Source organism: Harmonia axyridis, chromosome 6 (genome assembly GCF_914767665.1).
Source record: "Harmonia axyridis chromosome 6, icHarAxyr1.1, whole genome shotgun sequence".
Taxonomy (NCBI): domain Eukaryota; kingdom Metazoa; phylum Arthropoda; class Insecta; order Coleoptera; family Coccinellidae; genus Harmonia; species Harmonia axyridis.
The window spans coordinates 35,114,855-35,137,384 of NC_059506.1; the positions used below are offsets into that span (position 1 = coordinate 35,114,855).

The following is a 22,530-nucleotide window of genomic DNA, read 5'->3' on the forward strand; positions in this document are numbered from 1 at the left end:
AATGATTTGTCATTTTAATGAAAGTTCAATTCACGGAAATGATTGCATTGTAATGATTTTGAGCATAGAAAAGTGTTTATAATTTAGTTTTTGGAAAAAAAAATGTTTCTTAGTACATCAGTATGCTGTTATTATATTATTTCACCTTTAATATTCCATTCCAATGAAAATTGCGAAATAATAAACCAATAATAAAAATAAAACATTGGGTAGGACACGTTTTTCGTCTAGTCATAAAACTCATAAGTAAAGACGATAAATACCCTCAACATAATTAAAAAACCTAACAACTTCTTCAATCGCTCCCCGGTCGCTACGCCACTGCTCATGACACCAAGAATGCCCAGGTTCAGTATTAGGCTTGGTTTGACAACCACAAAATAAATTAACAAAGGAATGTGTTTTTAAATTTTTCTAAATATATTGGCAACGCTGCCATTTTTCGGCAATATTGCCTTAATTCTATGGTGTGTATGCCGTTTACGAAAAAATGGCATGTTTCATTCAGTGAAAATAATTTTTGTGGCTCGACTAAAATCGAAAAAGTCTATCGACAAAAAGTAGTTCTTCTATTTCTAATGGAAAAATATACCTACTACTTTTTCAGCATGAAACCGAATAGACAACTCGATTTTCTACTCGACAAAAAATGCCGATTGGACAAAAGCTCCCAACGCCCAAACTAAAGATGAGATTCAATCAATTGCAATCTGACCCAAATACTGTCGATTTTTGGTGGAATCAATTAGAATTTTACACGCTTTTCAAGATAATTTTCTATGCACGCGAGGCGCCTTTGAATCGGAATGTGTACAATTGGCCGACTGTAAAAGAGATCAGATTTCTTGCCTCTATTTTAGATCGACTGTGTAATTGAACAATTTATAGATATAATGACGAGGATTTGGTTTTGGAGGCCTCAATACCCCGTTTGCGTACGCTAAATCTCTAGTTTAATAGAGTAGTGCCTGATGACCCAAGAAATCAGCTGATTAACAGGCCAATTGAAAAGTTCCCGGTCTACCATAGTAAACACATTTTTTTTTTGGCACAATTCGATTTTATTATTCAACATAGTTGCCTTCGAGGGCGATACAGCGATTATAGCGATCTTCCAACTTTTCGTTTTTGTAGTACGATTTGTCTTTCGCTTCAAAATAGGCCTCAGTTTCGGCGATTACTTCTTCATTGGCGCAAAATTTCTTTCCAGCGTGCATTCTTTTGAGTTCTGAGAACAGGAAAAAGTCGCTGGAGGCCAGATCCGGCGGATACGGTGGATCCAGAAGCAATTCGAAACCCAATTCATGCAATTTTGCCATTGTTTTCATTGATTTGTGACACGGCGCATTGTCTTGATGAACCAGCACCTTTTTTTCTTCAAATGGGGACGTTTTTTAAAGATTTCATCCTTTAAATGATCCAATAATGCTACATAATAATCGCTGTTGATGGTCTGGCCCATTTGGAGGTAATCAATGAATATTATACCTCATGTATCCCAGAAAACTTATGCCATAACCTTGCCAGCTGACTGTTGTGTTTTTCTTCGCTTTGGATTCGGTTCATCGTGTGCAGTCCACTCAGCTGACTGTCGATTGGACTCCGAAGTGAAATGATGGAGCCATGTTTCATCCATAATCACATATCCACACAAAAATTCAGGTTTATTGCACTTAATCAGCTTCAAACACTGCTCAGAATCATTAACACGTTGTTGCTTTTGATCGATAGTGAGCTCGCGCGGCACCCATTTTGCACACAGCTTTCTCATGTAAGAATTTTCGTGAATGATATGATGTACACGTTCAGATGATATCTTCAAAATGTCTGCTATCTCGATCAACTCCATTTTACGGTCAATCAAAATTATTTTATGAACTCTTTTGATTTTTTAGTCGGTGACAGCCTCTTTTGGGCGTTCGCCGTTTTCGGTACCCATTGCACCTCGTTTAAACTCAGCATACCAATCAATGATGTTGATTTTCTTGGTGCAGACCCCGGAAACTCTTCATCAAGCCAAGATTATGCTTCAACGTATTTTTTCCTTCCAAAAAGCAATATTTTATCAGAACACGAAATTCTTTTTTTTCCATCTTTTTTCAAACAACAAAAGTAGCTACACTTAAAACGCAATATCTCACAAACTAATGGTAGGACTGCTGTCAAATTTCGATAAGTATCGTTTGAAGGTTGGTGCCAACTAAAAATCATATATGGATTTAATACTTGCACCGCCATTTGTGCATCAGACCGGGGACTTTTCAATTGGTCTAATGGAATACAAAAAAACGTCGCATGAATGCAAAATCACCACTTTATACGACTTGTACTTGTTTCAGAAGTAAATGTTTACCAAATATTTGTAATTTTCAAGTTTTGAGCCAAATGTGGTCTTGATCGAATATACATATAAAGAATGATTTATTGATAATGTCAAGCAAAGTTGTACGCCTATGTAAAAATCCAAGTTTCTTAGCATTCACTTATTTGTTTATATACTCATTCGCTTCCTAATTGAAATTATATCAAAAACTGTTCTCATGGCAGATCGCTGACTAAAAAGACTTCATAGTTGTTTGAATATAATTTCAGCAAGCCCTCAAAAACTCCTTGATTAAATTCAGTGCTTTTCTAATTTTTTTCATCTTAACTGGATTCCATCGTATTATTGAACAATTTTTCGCATTTAAATCCAATAAAATCGTAACATATGCCAACCGTCAGGTGAGAGGCCTAAGTTTCTCGGAAAGTATTCTCCTTTGTTTGAGAAAAATTCGAAAGAAATCTCCACTAATTAACTGAAACTTTTCATCGGAGCACTTTCCTTTTTTTCAAGCATCTACAATAGAAACTATGTATTCATTACTTGGTTGACTGTGTTTGAACACAATCGTCAATGTATGATCCTCCAGCAATACTACAATTCAACAATTGTCCACGCAGAAAAAATCACATTGCGTGAAAGTTGGTACTTCTCAGATCGATTCAGGTCAGTCTTTGACGTCCCTAGTACAGGGGGCTCTATATATTCGATGTCTAATTATAGGTGACCGCCTAATTTCACGTTTTGGACCTGTGAATTGGCCTCCAAGATCTTGTGATTTAACACCGCTAGACTACTTTCTTTGGGACTATGTAAAGTCATTGGTCTATGCGGATAAGCCACAAACCCTTGACCATTTGGAAGACAACATTCGCCGTGTTATTGCCGATATACGGTCACAAATGTTGGAAAAAGTAATCGAAAATTGGACGTCCAGATTGGACTACATCCGAGCCAGAAATCATATTTAAAATGTAATGCCACAAGATTATCTTGCGGATAAATGAAATTCATGTCAATCGAATAATCCATCGTTGTTTTTTTGCAATTTGAAGTTCTATAGCTCTAAAAAAAACACCCTTTAGTTTTCACCATAGCTCAAAAAAAAAAAATGTAATAATGAATTTTTATCAAGGATCCAATCCATCAGATACAAAATAAAGGCACTATCATTATAATTTTGACCACCCTGTACAAACAGCAACGTCCAAAACCGATTTAAAGCCGATTGATACGCAATCCCTAAAACAATAACCGACCCCACCCCTAAAAAACAATAGCAAATCGCCATCGCGCCTAGGTTCGACTTACTTTCTAGTGGTTCCGCTGATACTCAGCTGAAAAAAATCGGACGGTACCACTTCTTTGGTACCACTATTTCATAAGCGACAAAAGTACCATCGGGATCAGTATACGCGTACCCGCGCTTCAAACACCATAAACATTTACGCTAAAAGTGGTACCTAGTGGGGCATCAGGTGGTACCTTTGAATTGGAAGGCCAGTACCGCGGTAATACAAGTGCAAGGTCGAGCAAGGCCGTTTACGAAGATTTTTACACGGTTTGGAAGTATTGCCGTTGGTGCCAAATTTTTTCGTCAAAAATGAAGGTACATTTTGTTTTATTTTATTTATTTTTTGGGTTAGGTTTATTTTAATTTTTAAATATTTTGGACATGGAGTTTGAGAGATGCGAACTAACTTTGTTTTCGTTGGTAATTGTTAGAATTCATACAAAATTTATATTCGTCGTAATAGTTTGAAAAGATGAAAAAAATGAAAAAAATGAAAAAAATTAAGGGGTTCTTATGAATTTTGAACACTAATATTGGTTGCCTTAAAATTTTCTATTTCCATGAATAAACCTTTACAATAGTTTTTGCTCAGAAAAATACTTATAACACAGTTAATGAATGAGCGCCAAAAGTTAGTGATTTCTCGCTAGTGCTTTCCTGATTTTTTTTATTGTAGCAATTGTACATATTTGTTGTTTTTTTGGCCAATATTCGATAATTTATGTTATTAAGAATCGAATTCAAATTTGCAGTGATTTCGTTTTCAATGATAATTTAAAAATATTTTTGTGACTTGCAGTTGGTGCGTTTTTTGTTTTTTTTTTCGAATGAAGGTACTTTTTATTTTATTTCCTTTTTTTTTCAATTAAATTTATTATGAGTTTCAAAAGTAGATATCTATTATGTGGATTTTGAAAGATTCAAATAAACTTCATTTGTGTAGATAATTGCAAGAATTTATACAAAAATTTAATATTGGTAAAAATTGTAAACAAAGTCTGAAAGCTAAATAAAATTAAAAAAATATCGATTCTTATGAATTTTGAATACCAATAAATGTTGTTTTAAAGTTTTCCACTTGCATCAAAGAATTTTAGAATTATTCATGCTCAGAAAAATTATACACTTCTCAAATTTTGGAGTCTACATAGTACATTTTGGAATAATTAGTATCTAAAAATGAAAAAAAAAACAATAAGTAGATTCAGCAAGAACGTTCAAATGAAAGATGACATATTTTGAAGATCAAAAATAAAGAAATCAAAACGAGTAAAATATTACCTACAATTATAAAATCTATAAACTTGAATCGTGGTTCAATATGCATATAGAAAAATTATAAACAAAGATTTAATATTTTATTGAAACACAAAATTTCTCAAATGATGGGTCGTTATTTATTTTGAATTAAATTTTCAAAAACCCACATCTCCGAAACTATTAAGGCAAAGCTTTGATAGACATTTTTCTTGAACGATTCCAATTGAATTTTCAAGACTAATAATCAAAAAACGAATCAAGAATTGAAAAAAAAAGTTAATTTGAGAAATAAAGGAAGTATTGATGAACATATTCATTGAATATCGCTTAAATTAGCAGGTTATTCCAAAAGATGCACTAAATCAAATAATCTGCACTGTAAGACTATCTACTCTATATATCATCAGTTCTAAAACCAATTATTATTACACGCCAATAATTCTAATCAACTCAAATTCTTGTTGATTTTAATTCCTGCTCGATCAAACTGTCATCTTTAATATATTAATTATATGATATTTCATATCGTCAGCACAGTAGCTTGGGAAGTTGAAAGGAGTTATAATTGATTTAGATGCCAGAAAATTTATAGCACTTTTGGATCATAAATATGGATTTTTCCGATTGAATATGCAGATAACTGAGGTGTTGCACAGGAAGAGAAGAGGAATTATGATGCAGAAATTATCTCCTCTCTTGAATTAAGAAGTGTTGGAAGCTTTTTTTTTTGTCAACTTTGTTATATGGAAATTATTCTCTATGAAAGGAATTAACGATGTTTTTTTGAGCGCACGTTTCCCAAACAGAGGTTCAGCTCACTAATGAAGAATCTGTGGACAAATTCAATTCTGTCCGTCCGGTTGTAACCAATATAACTACCTCTAAAATGGAAAAACCTAGAAACTTGCAATTTTGAGGGTAGAATCGGATCTCGAATGCTGAGGATGTGTTAGTTAATGGATAAAATCCGACTAGGGGTTCCCTAAATATGGCTGGTCGAAATTTTGTATCATTTAGATGTAAAATAACAATTTCACAGCGGTCATTAGAGGCAAAGACAATTCGAGAAGAATTCAGTAGACTGATCAGACTGGGTTAAGACTTCACATGTAGTTGTAAAATAACAATTTTAAGGTTTATGTAAGATTTCACGTGGATTGCGTAACCAAAACCATAAAAAATTCAAGCAAAACAGAATTTTCATAAATATACAAAATAATTTTCGAACAGAAAGACCTAGAAGCTTCAAATTTGCGGGGTAGGTTTGGATCCTCAAAGCATAGGTGAAATACGTTTATAGGCAAAATCTGACTAGGGGTTCCGTAAATATGGCGATTCGAATTATTGTATTTCTGTTAATTTCAAAAGTACAGATTCGATCGAAATGAAAATTTGCATTTAGATGTAGACTGACTATATTTGAATTTTGAATCCTTGTGCAAAATTTCATATTGATTCCATTACCAGAACCATAAAAAATTCCAGAAGTATATTCAAAGAAAAATTCAATTCAAAGAAAATTGGGATAAATTTCTGTGAACCAACGGAGTTCAAATTTTGGATTTCGATGTAAAGTAACGATTTCAAACTCCGTGCAGAATTCCAAGATAACCATATCTTCAGAACCATAGAAAATTCAAGATATTAGAAAAGAAATATTCAGCCAATATTCAGAATCCATTTCAAGGGACAAAAATCAATATCATCATCACGTACAAAATTCCAAAACTGAAATGCTGTAATCGAACAATGATTTGATACGCAATTTTGATGTATCAACTGTGTAATTTCTCATTCAATATCCATGACACAATTTTCATTCTTAATTTTTTTGTTGTCCAATCTCGAAGATAATCACTGTTGTAAATTTGCAGCGTTTTTGTTTTCAACTATATCAGTTCAAGACTCCAATTGATACCCACATAAAAGTAAAGAATAATTCATCAAGTTTTTTCGCGTTGAGTGAATTAAAAATGGAAAGTTTAAGTAGACCAGTATAACACTTCCCCAAAAAAAATTTCAGATCAATTTGAGGATGAAATAAATGCTGATTCACGTTTGTCAGTTAAAATTGAAGATAGATATAGTTTACACGGTCTCAAGTACCATATCAAAGCCATTATTTTTAGTCTCCCTCCTTCTAAGTAGAATTGCACTCAACTTTCTATAAGTTGAAACAAATTTACCAAAAAAAAAGCACTTACCTCTAAAACACCGTTTTTGAGTTGATATAGATTGATTGTATCAATTGGAGGTAATCAAGAGTAGGTACTTTCAATGAGATGTTAATTGGTTTATCTTGAGATTGCTTGATGAAAGAGTTGTCCACATGTTAAATTATTCTTAACACGGTTAATTTTGGAGTTAAATGCATTCTTTGAGGATCAAATTCAGCACTTGGGTGTTCGACAATCTCTAAAAAATTCATGGAATTTGTTTACTCGAATTCAAGATGTTTTGGAAATAGGTTTGATTTTTAAATGGGCAACAACAACTTTTATAATTGAGGTATGTTGAATTGTGTAGATACAAGGTTGCATCATTTTTGCTCTGCTCAGAAGTCAGGAAAACTGTTTGACTTACTTTGCAATATCTTAGTTATCGTACTTTTATTTTTTGGTAAAAATATCTACGTGAACGCATTCTCTTTCAGAAAGTAATTCATCTCTTTCAATTCGATACTTTGGCTGCTCTGTCATAAATAGGTCGAAGATACATCAATATTTGTAATATTTATCCAAATTTATTGTGTATGCCGCCTTCGAAAAATTTTTGAAATAGAAATTCGTTACCATCGTAAAAATCCACAAACTTGAAATGAACTGACAAAATAAAGCATTGTAGACAAACTGAACGACGTAAGACGCTGGAATTCCGCGTGAGTATGAACGACATAAATAATTTTGACAATCTCTTTGTCTAGACTTTTTAAATGATCAATTCCTGCACTTTCTCCAAAAATTGTAGGTTTGACAACACCGATTCCATACAAAATAGAATGCATGTCGTTTCCTCATCTAGGATTTTTAGGTTCTATTCTATTCCAAACGGAAACTATAAACATTAAACTTAATAAAGAATAATAATAATAAGAGAAATTAGTGTAATCAACTGTTTCACATTCCAGCTTGTTAACGTTTTATGACTAATTACTGAATACTTGATGCCAAATAAGATGATGACATTCCAAAAGTTTGCTTCCTTGTTGGTTCTTTAGTTGGGTGGGAAGGTCCTAATCTATTAACAGAAGTTCAGTGTTGATATCTAACACTTTTTTGGTATCGTAGAAAAAAATTGAAATTGTTGAACTGGAAATCGATCTATAACGACAACTAGAATGAGTCTAAACATGAAAACGAGAACCGAGAATCTTGACTGCTTGATTAAGGATTCCCACAGTCCTTAAATTCCAGAAAATTAGCAATAAATCTTCCTCACTCTACTAACCAAGCATCGCTGTTTATATTTCATGACTAATTATGTATCTACCTTGTTACAAATATTGATCAAAATATAGGTTTATTTCCAATTCCAGTTCTATGATCGCTGCTTGAGAAATTGAACCTCGTAAATTGCTTCTGTTGATATTCCATTTGAAGAAAGTTGTTGAAAGGAAGAACTGTCAACGTTAGCAATTAACGATTAGTTGTTGCGTTAGATTTTGTCATTCTTTCGAAATTCGAAAATACTGAAAATTTCCCACTACTGTATAGAATATTGACGTTTAAGTAATCTGTGATAGCTCAATTGTTTGGTTCAGTGTTTCCAAATCTCTTTGATACATTCTATGTAGAAAATCCATAGAAAACTAATTTTTTCATAGAATACAGCTGAAATTCTTGAATATGTGTCATAAAAGACTTCGAATTCTTTGGTTATAAACGCACAATTAAAATGTGGAGCTATAATGTGCTGACCAGGTAATGAAACTAGTATTTTTTGTGTTTTTAAGTCAAACGGTACCACTTACATGTCTTCATGGCTATTTCATGCTAATTTCTACTAATAACCGCTGAATGTAGAACCTACTTTCTTGGAACGAAAGGTAAATTGATAAGCAGAGGGATTGTAGAGCATTTTTTATTGTTTGCGTGTCAACAGTCGAAGAAAATGCGTTGATTGATGGATCTCAGTTAGCAGCGCTTAAACGGTTAATACAGGAACTATCTAAAAATACTTTACATTGAAAATTCGATTTGCTTGTTGGTGGTTCAATTCTTCTACGTAAAATTCTGAGAAAACAACGATATTAACAGAAAATTCAAGCAGGACCAAAACCAATCATCATATTTCAAACAACAAATCTTTAAAACTCAGCTCGTTTTCCTTCCTGATAGTCCGGGTGTTCATAAACTGAGTTAATGTACCACGCTTTAATGATTTTGGTCCAGCACAATGCGCTAGAAATCAGATCTAGCGTGAATTTAAACGATTATCCGTTTCATTATGAACTATTAGATGCGGTGATTTTTCTGCTTTCTCGTGTTTTATGAAGGTGTTCTTCTGAAAATTTGCATATATGGCTCCCTTGATAATTTCGGAACACAGCCTGAATGTTCTATGGTTAAAATCGAGGGTAGTTTTCTATGAACGTTGTTTGATAGTTTGTGAAAGAGATATTCTGTGTCGTAGATACTATTAGATTAGGCCAATTGAAAGTCCCCGATCTGATGCACAGATGGTGGTGCTAGTCTTGAATCCATATGATTTTTAGTTAGTACCAACGTGAGATATTGCGTTGTGAGTGTAGCTACTTTTGTTATTTTGTTAAAAAATAACTGCGTCGAACGCAGTGGACGCCCAAAAGAGGCTGTCACAGACAAAATTCACAAAATCATTTTGAATGACCGTAAAGTGGAGTTGATCGAGATAGCAGACATTGTGAAAATATCATCTGAACGTATTCATCACATCATTCACGAATATTTGTACATGCGAAAGCTGTGTGCAAAATGGGTGTCGCGCGAGCTCACAATCGATCAAAGGCAACAACGTGTTAATGATTCTGAGCAGTGTTTGAAGCTGTTTAAATGCAATAAACCTGAATTTTTGCGTCAATGTGTGGGAATGGATGAAACATGGCTCCATCATTTCACTCCGATGTCCAATTGACAGTCAGCTGAGTGGACTACACACGATGAATCGAATCCAAAGCGATGAAAAACACAACAGTCAGCTGGCAAGGTTATGGTATCAGTATTCAGGGATGCATAAGGAATAATATTCATTGATTACCTCCAAAAGGGTCAGACCATCAACAGCGATTATTAAGTAGCATTATCGGATGGAATCGTTAAAAACGGCCCCATTTGAAGGAAAAAAGGTGCTGTTTCACCAAGACAATGTGCCGTGTCACAAATCAATGAAAACAATGGCAAAATTGCATGAATTGGGCTACGAATTGCTTCTGCATCCACCGTATTCGCCAGATCTTGCCCCCAGCGACTTTTTCCTGTTCTCAGACCTCAAAAGAATGCTCGCTGGAAAGAAATTTAGCGCCAATGAAGAAGTAATCGCCGAAACTGAGGCCTATTTTGAAGCGAAAGACAAATTGTACTACAAAAATGGTATCGAAAAGTTGAAAGATCGCTATAATCACTGTATCGCCCTCGAAGGCAACTATGTTGAATAATAAAATCTAATTTTGAAAAAAACATGTGCTTTACTATGGTAGATCGGGGACTTTTCAATTGGCCTGTTAGAGAGGATAGTATAATATCACGATATGCAAAAAGTTATCGATGATATTTAACCTCTACCACCGTTACTTTCAGACGTAACATAAAAATGGGAACTTAATTACGCGAAAACTCAGAGAGTTCAATATGCTATAAAACTATAATAAAGAGACCTTTGGAAAAAAACTATGCCAGAAGTTTGTAGCCAGAAATGTATACTTGGCTAGGTACGTGCTCGAATTGAATCATTAAAGAAAAAGTTTTGTGGTGTGATGATGATACAGTAGAAGCCGATTAATACAGTGAGCAATAATAAATCTATCAGATTTTCAATGAAACCAGCGGGTCTACGATGGGCAGTTTAGGTAGGTTACAGTTAGACGAGGTAATTTTGGAGTATATTGGTTCAAAACTTTCTCATAACAGACAATTGGGTGTTATATTGATTGAGAAGATGCTGGGCGGAGAATCAAAACCTGATTATGGTTTGTTGTGTACGTTGGTGAACCTTCGCAAGATTCTAATGACCCCTGAAATTTTCGCACTTCACAAATAGAACCCGAAAATAATCTGACTTTTATGAGATACTAGTACACGATTGATTTCGAAAACCAGCATGTACTCATTACAAATTAGAACTCCCATAATTAACAGGCCAATTGAAAAGTCCTAGGTCTACCATAGTAAAACAAATTTTTTTTGGCAAAATTCGATTTTTTTATTCAACATAGTTGCCTTCGAGGGCGATACACCGATTATAGCGATCTTTCAACTTTTCGATACCATTTTTGTAGTACGATTTGTCTTTCGCTTCAAAATAGGCCTCAGTTTCGGCGATTACTTCTTCATTGGCGCTTAATTTCTTCCCAGCGCGCATTCTTTCGAGGTCTGAGAACAGGAAAAAGTCGCTGGAGGCCAGATCAGGCGAATACGGTGGATGCAGAAGCAATTCGAAGCCAAATTTATGCAATTCTGCCATAGTTTTCATTGATTTGTGACACGGCTCATTGTCTTGAAAAAACAGTATCTTTTTTTCTTCAAATGGTGACGTTTTTTAACGATTTCATCCTTTGAAAAACCCAATAACGCTATATAATAATCGCTGTTGATGGTCTGGCCCTTTTGGAGGTAATCAATGAATATTATACCTTGCTCATCCCAGAATATTGATGCCATAACCTTGCCAGCTGACTGTTATGTTTTTCTTCGCTTTGGATTCGGTTCACCGTGTGCAGTCCACTCAGCTGACTGTCGATTGGACTCCGAAGTGAAATGATGGAGCCATGTTTCATCTATAATCACATATCCACACAAAAAATCAGGTTTATTGCACTTAATCAGCTTCAAACACTGCTCAGAATCACTAACACGTTATTGCTTTTGATCGATTGTGAGCTCGCGCGGCACCCATTTTGCACACAGCTTTCTCATGTACGAATTTTCGTGAATGATATGAAGTACACGATCAGATGATATCTTCACAATGTCAACTTCATTTTACGGTCATTCAAAATTATTTTGTGAACTTTTTCAATTTTTTTATAATTGTTTCGATTATTGACATTGATGAATTATAATCGATCTAAAGTCGTGAGCATTATCAATAATTATTTGTCTACGATAAATCCTACAGTTTGAAAAAATTCTTCAGTTGAAAATTACCTTCCATCATCATCTTGAAATCAATGCGAAGGTTAAAATTTCAATTATTATTATTCACTTCGTCCTAGATTTCAATGACAGCAGAAACAAGTGTTATTATTTTCTTATTCAAGCAATAAACTGTGTTAAAGTAGATTAATTTGTTAAATCGACCGTTATAAACATGAGCAGATGATGCAGATTTCTTATAATGGTTCTTTTATTCATATTACATCCAACCAAATTGAATACCTACAATAAAATAAAGGAATACTTCGTTTTTGTTGAACCCAATCTATTGTTTTACAAATTTCTGGCAAAAACATCCTGTGAACCGTAAATATAAAGTTCAGATTCGTAGTTTTCTCACAAATATTGTAAAAGAAATATATATGTTTTGAATATAACATCAAGTCCCAATTAAAATCTGAACAATCGAAAGATTCATTGTATTAATCAAACAACATTTATAATTATAATGAGATTTGAAGGAATTGTTTCTAGGTATAGCAAAAATAATTTATACAACTTGGCAGTTGATGCTATGCCATATTATGTCAGATAAACAACCATTGGTGTCTAAATTTACAACTGTTGACAAGTTTAAAAAATGTATAGAGTTATAAATCATTCGAAATTGCTTGCTGAAACACCGAAGACCATTTTATTGAGGATTAACATCGAATTTTATTACTTCATTAACTGCAAAATAATGTGCATTAATTTCAGAATGAAGGATTGAAATTAAATCGTATAAAATCAAAAAAACACAGGAAAAACTGTCAAAAATAGTTCTAATTGATCATGAAGAATAATTTAGATTCATCGAGTTCATCATCAGTTCAGAAATACAATCTTATAAGTGATATTTGCATGAAATTAGGTACGTAAAAAAAACACAATGATTCTTCTAGAAGATTTTTCAATTTCGAGGGCTAAGAATTGAAATGAAAATTATTATTTTCTAAACTGATTTATCCAAGATATGAAATAAAAAATTCAAGTTTATTGATTGATTGATTTCAATGAACTGAAATGTAGTATCAATTACCTAAAAGTTTTGGCTAATTTAAAGCCTGCAATTAAGATTGTGTAGTTAGATTTCGAAACACGCTGTGAAAACTACTAGTTCATTAAAACCATATATTACAACGAGAATCTTCAAATTTATTATTGATATATTCCGATTAGTCATAATCAATTAATCAGATGGGTACTTCAGAGTGAAAATAACGAATCTGATAAATCAAAATTCATCGTCTATGTAATTTATGCCAGAAAAAGTTAATTGAAAAATAAAATTTGATTTTATCAGAACTCACAGTCGGTGAAGACGGAAAAATATAAACTCTAGTTTGTTATTATGAACGTAGGAATGCTGTTATTAATGTTATTAAGTAGAACTGCCTTTTTTTCTGATGATAGTTTTACATCCATTTCGAATTTAGATTTTACGAGTTTTTAAAGACCTTTGAGAATTGCTCTATGGTTTTAATGGGCTCCTATGCCCATGAAGGGGCATTAGGCATGTCTCATGGGTGGGAGATGGTGAACCAAAGAAAGAGAAAAAGAAGAATCTTGTACTTATGGAATTTTAATATACGAGTACCTGGAAACATCAACAAAGCACAGAATAGTAATTTACGTAACAAGTCCGGAAAATAGGGTTTTTTTGGACGAATAGACAAAATTCCAGGACGAGCGTAAGCGAGTCCTGGAAGTCTGTGAGTCCAAAAAAACCATTTTCGGGCGTGTTGCGTACAATATTTTTTCGGCAACCATGTAAAATAACACTATCGCTGCTGCTTTCCATATTTTATTGCGATTGCGATAAAAAAACATGCAAATTTTTGACAACTAATTTCATATGAACTGTCAGCCGTTATCTCGGTTGCTATGGATTCTATGATTCTTTTCCGGCCTAGTCCGGGAAGTACGTACTTTCCGGACTAGGCCGGGAAATGCTACTTTCTCAGAGAAAAAGCGTCCGGGAAGTGCTCACTTCCCGGACGGTTGCCGAAAATAATAATTACTCAATCAAATCTAACAGGCCAATTGAAAAATCCTCGGTCTACAATAGTAAAACACATGTTTTTGGCAAAATTCGATTTTATTATTCAACATAGTTGCCTTCGAAGGCGATACAGCGATTATAGCGATCTTCCAACTTTTCGATACCATTTTTGAGTACGATTTGTCTTTCGCTACAAAATAGGCCTCTGTTTCGGCGATTACTTCTTCATTGGCGCTAAATATCTTCTCAGCGAGCATTTTTTTGGGGTCTGAGAACAGGAAAAAGTCGCTGTGGGCCGAATATGGCGAATACTGTGGATGCAGGAGCAATTCGAAGCCAAATTCATTCAATTTTGACATTGTTTTCATTGATTTGTGACACGGCGCATTGTCTTGATGAAACAGCACCTTGTTTCCTCAAATGGGGACGTTTTTTAACGATTCCATCCTTTAAACGATCCAATAACTCTCGTATACAAATATTCGTGAATGAAATGATGTACACGTTCAGATGATATCTTCACAATGTCTGCTATCTCGATCAACTTCACTTTATACGGTCATTCAAAATTATTTTGTGAACTTTTTTGATTTTTTCTTCGGTGACCGCCTCTTTTGGGCGTCCATTGCGTTCGCCGTCTTCGGTGCTCATTTCACCACGTTTAAACTTAGCATACTAATCAATGATGGTTGATTTTCCTGGTGCAGACCCCGGAAACTCTTCATCAAGCCAAGATTTTGCTTCGACTGTATTTTTCCCTTCAAAAAGCAATATTTTATCAGCACACGAAATTCTTTTTTTCCATCTTTGTTCAAGTAACAAAAGTAGCTACACACACAACGCAATATCTCGCAAACTAATGGTCGGACTGCTGTCAAATTTTGACACGTATCGTTTGAAGGTTGGTACTAACTAAAAATCATATAGATTTAATACTAGCACCGCCATCTGTGTATCAGACTGGGGACTTTTCAATTGGCATAATATCATGCAATTCCATTTTTCTTGGCGCGTCATCTTTCAGATTAATATACTAATTGTAAATACTATTTTCTCATTCTTTATTTCTCAAGGCCTCTACTGAAGTCATTTCAAATTTCAATACAACCAACAAACTTTCACAAAATTATTATTTTCCCTGGAGAAGTACGTGATTTTTTTTTTTAGATTTCTAACAAATTCGACCACTTTGAACAACTAATCGTACAATAAATATCATTCAACCAAATTATCATGACGCTTTCTCTTAATGAATAATTCCATCTTGGTAAATGTCTCTAATTTGATTTTAATAACAATGGTACAAAAACTTAATAGAAAATTTGATGCACGGATCAATTAGAGAAGTGCGTGAGAGATATAAGTTCGTTGTTTTGGGATGAGAAGAAAGCACTCTTTGATTCGATTGGCCCTTGTCATTAGGAACAACGATTAGGAAAAGAAATCAAAGTGCCAGAAGTGTTAGAAAGAGAGATAATTATGTTTTGAGTGATTCTGTTCACATCTATAAGAAAATAGTCGGCTTTGGTTTTATCTCTTGCTATTGCAAAATGATGTACAGGGTGGCCAAATTTCGATGTTTTAGCACAACAACTTTTAAACCAGAGGAGATAGACAAAATTTGATACCCCATTCTCGATATCTTTTTCTGAGAAACTAACAAGGGTAGTATTCATTTTTGGCCACCTTCTTTTGTTTTCGAGTTAAAAACGAAAATTGGAAAAATGGCGATATCGCAAAACATTTATATCTCCGCTAATACCAATGATAGAGCTTTGAATTAAAACATCATACAGCCAGTTTTTAACGTAGAATCCAGTGGCGTGCTCGTCTTTTCAACAGAGTTTTGAATCACGAAGCTATGGCCCAAAGTTATGTTTTTTCAAATGGGAACACTAGATTTCTGTGTCATTTTTTGATAACTTAATTTTTCCTGATTTCAAAAATATATAACATCGTATGGTCTGTATCGATATAAATAATGACAAATGGTCAAAAACCTCTTTTCAATTTAAGAGTCCAATATTTCTATGGTGTCAACTATTGATGAGCACAGAAAAATAGAGCTTCCTATAACAAGAGCAGTGTCCTTCAGTCAATCAGATTATTTCTATGCTTCTTACTAATTTCAATAATATTCATTTGTCCCCCCCTCAAGTTTGTAGTACTTATGAAATTTAAAAATAAAATTTTTGAGAAACTAACAAGATTAGCATTCATTTTTGGCCACCTTCTTTTGTTTTCAAGTTATAAGCAAAAATTGTAAAAATAGCGATATCAAAAAATAGTTATATCTCCGCTAATACTGATGATTCAGCTCTGAAATTGAAACATCATCCAGCATTTTTTAACGTAGAATCCAGTGGCGTGCTAATTTTTTCAACAGGGTTTTTAATTACGAAGCTATGGCCCGAAGTTATGTTTTTTCAAATGGAAACACTAGAGTTCTGTGCCATTTTTTGAAAGCTTAATTTTTCCTGCTTTCAAAAATATATAACATCGTATGGTTTGTATCAATATAAATAATAGAAAATGGTCAAAAACCTCTTTTTAATTTAAGAGTCCAATATTTCTATGGTTTCAACTGTTGATGAGCACAGAAAAATAGAGCTTCCTATAACAAGAGCAGTGTCCTTCAGTCAATCTGATTATTTCTATGCTTCTTACTAATTTCAACAAAATTCGAATCTAGATACCCAGTTCTATTCTGTTTTTCTGTGCTCATCAACACTTGAAACCATAGAAATATGGAGACTCTTAGATCAAAAAGAGGTTTTTGACCATTCTCTATTATTTATATTGATACAAACCATACAATGTTATATATTTTTGAAATCAGGAAAAATTAACCTTTTAAAAAATGGCACAGAAATCTAGTGTTCCTATTTGAAAAAGCATAACTTTGGGACATAGCTTCGTAATTAAAAACCATTTTGAAAATATGAGCACGCCACTGGATTCTACTTGAAAAAAGCCCCTATAATGTTTTAATTCCAGACCTCTATCATCAGTATTAGCGGAGATATAAATGTTTTTCGAAATCGCCATTTTTCCAATGTTTCGCCTATAACTCGAAACAGAAGGAGTTGACCAAAAATGAATACTACTCTTATTAGTTTCTCAGAAAAAGAGAACGAGAATGGGGTATCAGATTTTGTCTATCTCCTCTGGTTTAAAAGTTGTAGTGCTACAAAATTTGCCCATCTTGTACAGTCTGTTGCAAGAAATCACAAACCTAAGATTCATGTCCCCCTGTAGTTTGTAGTAGGTACTTATAAAATTTTAAAATTAAATTCTATGTTCACTAGTATACTATTTCAGATGCTTGGTATATTCAGAAATTCCGTAACATATTACGAAAGAAATAATAGAAATCTACATAGGAAGTAAATCTAGATATTCCAATTTGAATTGTTAACATATTCATAATCACTAGAAATTTGGCGAAAAAACAAACGATCTCTTTCACTTTTGAATTGATAGTTGAATGTCACCATAGAAATTCCATCTCACTTTCTCACAATGAACGAAATAAAAATCTTCCTTTCCTTGCATCTCCTTTCCATAACAATGTGATAAAACGGTTTGTGTTGTTGTTGTAATTTCCTTTTAAAACCCTGACATGTACTCTTGAGAACCTCTGGATTTATTAGGCATTTTTCCTCATAATTATGGAGGCAGAGTAGCCAACAGTAAAATCTCAACCATTAACTGAATGACAATAAGATAGTGAACGTGATTTCTTCAGCTTATAGATTGATTTCGATAGTTGACATCACTCTCTCAAGTTTGAAAGGAAGATTGCGTAAGATACTGAATCTATAAATAATTAAATTAGTCTTGGATTGGTGGAAATCCGATTTAAATTAATTACATATGCGTACAACTTTGCTTCCACCGTTCTTTTCTGAAATTCGAGGCTTTATTGTAGAATAAACATTTATGCATTTATCATTCAAAGTATTGTCCATGGCTGGCTTTCTTCCATCTTTCTCGGGCAGCGTACGATTCGCGCGTTTGGAAAACTGGTTATCTTTTGAAGCCATCCACGAATCGATCCAATTTTTTACTTCTTCATAAGACCGGAAGTGCTAGTCAGCCAAGCAGTGTGCCATTGATCGAAACAAGTGATAGTCAAAGGGGTAACGTCTGGAGAATACGGCTGGTGGGGTGGGACTTTCCATTTCAACGTTTTCAAGATGTCTTGACCACTATCGCAATATAGAGTCGAGTATTGTCATGCTGAAAAATCACTTTATCATGTCTCTCGTTGTATTACGGCCGTTTGTCTTTCAATGCTCGGCTCAAACGCATTAATAGCGTTCGATAACGATCGCCTGTGATTGTTTCAGTCGGTTTTTAAAACTCATAATACACTACGCCGAGCTGGACCCACCAAATACAGACCATGACCTTGGAACCGTGAATATTCGGTTTGGCCGTCGACGTGGAAGCATTGCCGGGATATCCCCATGATTTTCTGCGCTTGGGATCATCGTAATGAACCCATTTTTCGTCTCCAGTCACAATGCGATGAAGAAATCCCTTCCGTCTTTACCTTGCAAGCAGCTGTTCACAAGCAAACAAACGCCGTTCAACATCTCTCGGCTTCAACTAGTACGGCACCCAATTTCCTTGTTTCTGAATCATTCCCATGACTCTCAGGCGTTTTGAAATGGCTTGGTGCATCACTCCCAATGATCCTTCCAATTCTTGTTGCGTTTGACACGAGTCTTGATTAAGTAATGCCTCCAATTCTGCATCTTCGAAAACCTTCTCTCTTCCACCGCCATGCTGGTCTTTGACGTCAAAATCAATGTTCTCAAAGCGTTGAAACCACTCTCGGCACGTTCTTTTACTATTAGCGGTTTCATCATAGGTATTTGAGAGCATTCGACGAGCCTCAGCCGCAGATTTCTTCATATTGAAGCAGAAAATTAAAACCTCCCGCAAATTACGATAATTTGGCTTGTAAGCTGACATGTTTAATCCAGAATAACTTTATGATGCAGACACAAATCGACTAATATTTCGATGACGTTATGTTAAGAAATACCTAAGCTTATTGTATGAGATCAACGATCTATTTATTTCGACTACCACTTACCGCTACAGCCATCTATTGTAAAACGGTGGCAGCAAAGTTGTACACCTATTAAATTAAAGTCACAGTTCCCAAAACTGAAGGACTATAATGAAACTGATGGAAAATTTTGATCAGTTGGGACAAGTGAACTTGATTTTCACTGAGTATTGAGAAGAAATACTTACAAATCTAGTACAGATATCTCTTACGTTTCAATGGGCTCTCAGACAAAAATTTAAAAGATATTTGAAAAAGATTTGTTAGAAAAGCTATAGAATCCATTTATTTTTCAAACCTTCTTTGGAGAAATCTAAAATCCTAATTGTCTTCTAGCAGTCCAAGTTTCTTGCCATGGTGCACCCTTTTTGATTGTGAATTTCTTTGTTTCAGGCTTACATCTTTACCTTAACATGCTTGTTTGCACTCACCACAGCATCCCCAGCAGCACAAAGAAAAGCCAAGTCCCTCTTCTTCGACTACCTCCCAAGCAACGACTACGAATTCGAAAGCACAGACTTGGACGACTCTAGCAACTACGTCAAAGAAGAAGATCTTGCTCGTACCATCTCCCAAGGTGGAAGGAAAATCCACAAGGTCATCCCAGGGAACTCCTACAACTCCCCTATATACTACATAGCCTTACCGCCCCAACCTTACATCTTTGTCCCTGGAATGGGCTACATGTCACAGCCTCCAAACCCAAGTACCAACTTCTTGAACCTCCCAATCAATTTCCTAGCCAACGGAAAGCCTAGCAACATCTACCAATGGTCAGCAACGAACTACCCAAGCAAACCTACCACAATCAAACCTGTAGAAAAACCAAAACCGATGGATTCACCGATCATAAACCTCGACAACAGATTCGTCTTCAACGGCAAGCCTTCAGACACCATCAGCATACTCAGGGATTCCTACAACGCCCTGTATAGCGACGCGCTTCAAAACTTCTATCCTTAAATCAATGTCAATCAGGTTTAATTCGCTTTAGATTTGGAGTAACGTGAAATCCAAGGTCTCCGTTTTTGGGAAACGACTGATATTTGTGTTTAGTTAATTGATTGTTGAACGAAATCTTCCTGTTTTTTGGAGGCTTTTGTTAATTGATTCTTCGCTCTTCGCTCAGATTGGTCCGTTGTAATCGAAGTTGAAGGTTTTCAAGTCGATTCGAGAGATATATGATTAATTTATTTGATGTAGTAGAGTTCTATGGAGTATTTATTGTTATTTATAAAGTGTATTTTTACTCTATGTGGTTTTTATTGATTCGACGTTGACATAACCTCACCTAACCTATCCTTCATTTACTGTCACATCACATCAAGTTTGATTTTGGTAGAGCGATTCGTTTGAGAGAAAAATAATTGAAATTGACGGTTGTCAACCTAACTACAGACTACATAATATACCTATTTAATTGAATAATCTCTTAAATGTACTCAGAAGAAGTGTCTAACGCTACTTAGACAAATCTTGTTGAATAAGAACCAATTATATTGATTAAAATAATGAAGGTTAAGTCTATCCACTCTGCGTAAAATAGTGGAATCAATATTGACATAACCTAACTCAACCTGAGTTAACTTGTCCTTAAAACATTTCCAATTAACTCCGATTTGAAAGAACATAAAAACCAAGGTCTCCACTTCAGGAACGACCAATTTTCATATTTATTTTATTGATTGTTTGAGTATCCACATTTTTGGAGGTCTTAGTTAATTGATTGGATACTTATCTCAATATGAATCCGGAATAATAAAAAACTATGATTTTTTTCATAACTTTTTCACATAAACAACCAGGCAACCAGGCTGGTTTTTAATGAAAATTATTGTCACACAGTGACTGAATCTGGATGTAATTTAATCTCAACAGTTTTGTATCGATTTCCATTCCAATTTTTGCAATTCTGTTTGTTCACATAACCATTTGACCAAAAATGAGCTTTACAATATTGCGATAAAATTGTTCACCACTCAGCAATGATTGTGTAGCAATAATTCGATCATTTCTAAACGTTGATGAAGCGTGTATCTCCTCATGATTAAATGGCATAACCTACTGAACACAAATGACATTAGAAATATCAAAAAATAATACACACTGTTGCCAGTATAACCATTTTAAATTGAACCATCCTATTGGAAAAACTGTCAGTTGAATTCTATGGTAGAATATCGATGTTTAGAAAGTGATTACTTCAATTAAGAAAATGTTGATTCGATTTTAAATCATTACGTGATCACTTAAGTAAACAATAGAAACGTCATTGATTGATGAATTCCATTTATTATCAAGTAGTTGGTTCTTCTCGTTGAGGTTATTGCCCAAATGAGCAATTCATTGTTAACCCATCACAAAATCGGGAATGTCAATATTTGTTCTTCGGTGATATCACCAAAAGTTAACAAAACGATTTCATCATCAGTGGTTCCCAAAAATAAAGAATCCAGATGGACACGGTTGGAATCGAGATCAAAACTTGTCGAACATGACCTTGCAAGGATGTTTAGGTAGTCCATTATAAAAACAAAAGTTTTGCATGCTGGATGATCATTAATAATCAGATCTTATTTATTTATGACTCCGAACGATAATTATCTTCTTCATGCAGATTCCGCGCAGTGTTCCAGTTTCATGAAAACACAAGATCCCGTGGCAGCCCAATGAAAGGGTATTCAGAGGTTCAAGAAGCAATATAGGATGTTTGCGATTATTATGGTTGGTTATTTCAATTCTAAAATTCGAATCACTGGCGTAAAGTCTAGAGCTTTTGGGCGCTCGTCTTTCTTGAGTGAATTGCACCCTTGGAGATCACACAACTATTATCTTCTAGGGAGCAATTTGCACATGAATGAACGAATTAGTATTTTTTCTACAATTTTTTTACTGAATTTTTGTATGGTTCTTATAATTTAAGTTGGGTGATTTTCTGTCAATATATTATATGGCTTTCTATAGCTAAACTTCATCCAAGTGCAAACTTTCATCATTGTTTTCATTATATGACAATAATAAATGAGGATAATTTGTCATTTTCATTAAGCTTTGAGTAATCCCAAATTCTTGAGCTTAAAATTGCTATTGTGTTCTCACCTATTGCTTGGAATTGATAATGAAGATGCAATTTTCTACAAGAGACACTGCAAACTTGTTTTTGTCAGACGAAATCGATTGGTGAAATCCATATCGTCGAACGATGAAAAATGTTTTTCTCTCCTTCTGTAGATTTAC

At 34.4% G+C, this 22,530-nt stretch overlaps 1 protein-coding gene and 1 long non-coding RNA gene across 2 annotated transcripts; one reads left to right on the top strand and one right to left on the bottom strand.

Moving 5' to 3' along the window:
• The first annotated feature begins 3,712 nt into the window (after nucleotides 1-3,712).
• On the top strand, nucleotides 3,713-20,547 carry LOC123681991. The gene is made up of 2 exons (XM_045620369.1): nucleotides 3,713-3,932; nucleotides 19,687-20,547. Exons 1-2 carry the CDS (start codon nucleotides 3,927-3,929, stop codon nucleotides 20,254-20,256), a joined length of 576 nt encoding a protein of 191 aa, XP_045476325.1. The 5' UTR covers nucleotides 3,713-3,926; the 3' UTR covers nucleotides 20,257-20,547.
• Nucleotides 7,967-8,579, bottom strand: LOC123681992. Its single transcript, XR_006747749.1, has 2 exons — nucleotides 8,367-8,579; nucleotides 7,967-8,114 (listed from the first exon to the last, which is right to left on the bottom strand). It is a non-coding gene; the product is annotated as an uncharacterized LOC123681992 (long non-coding RNA).
• Nucleotides 20,548-22,530: the final 1,983 nt, after the last annotated feature.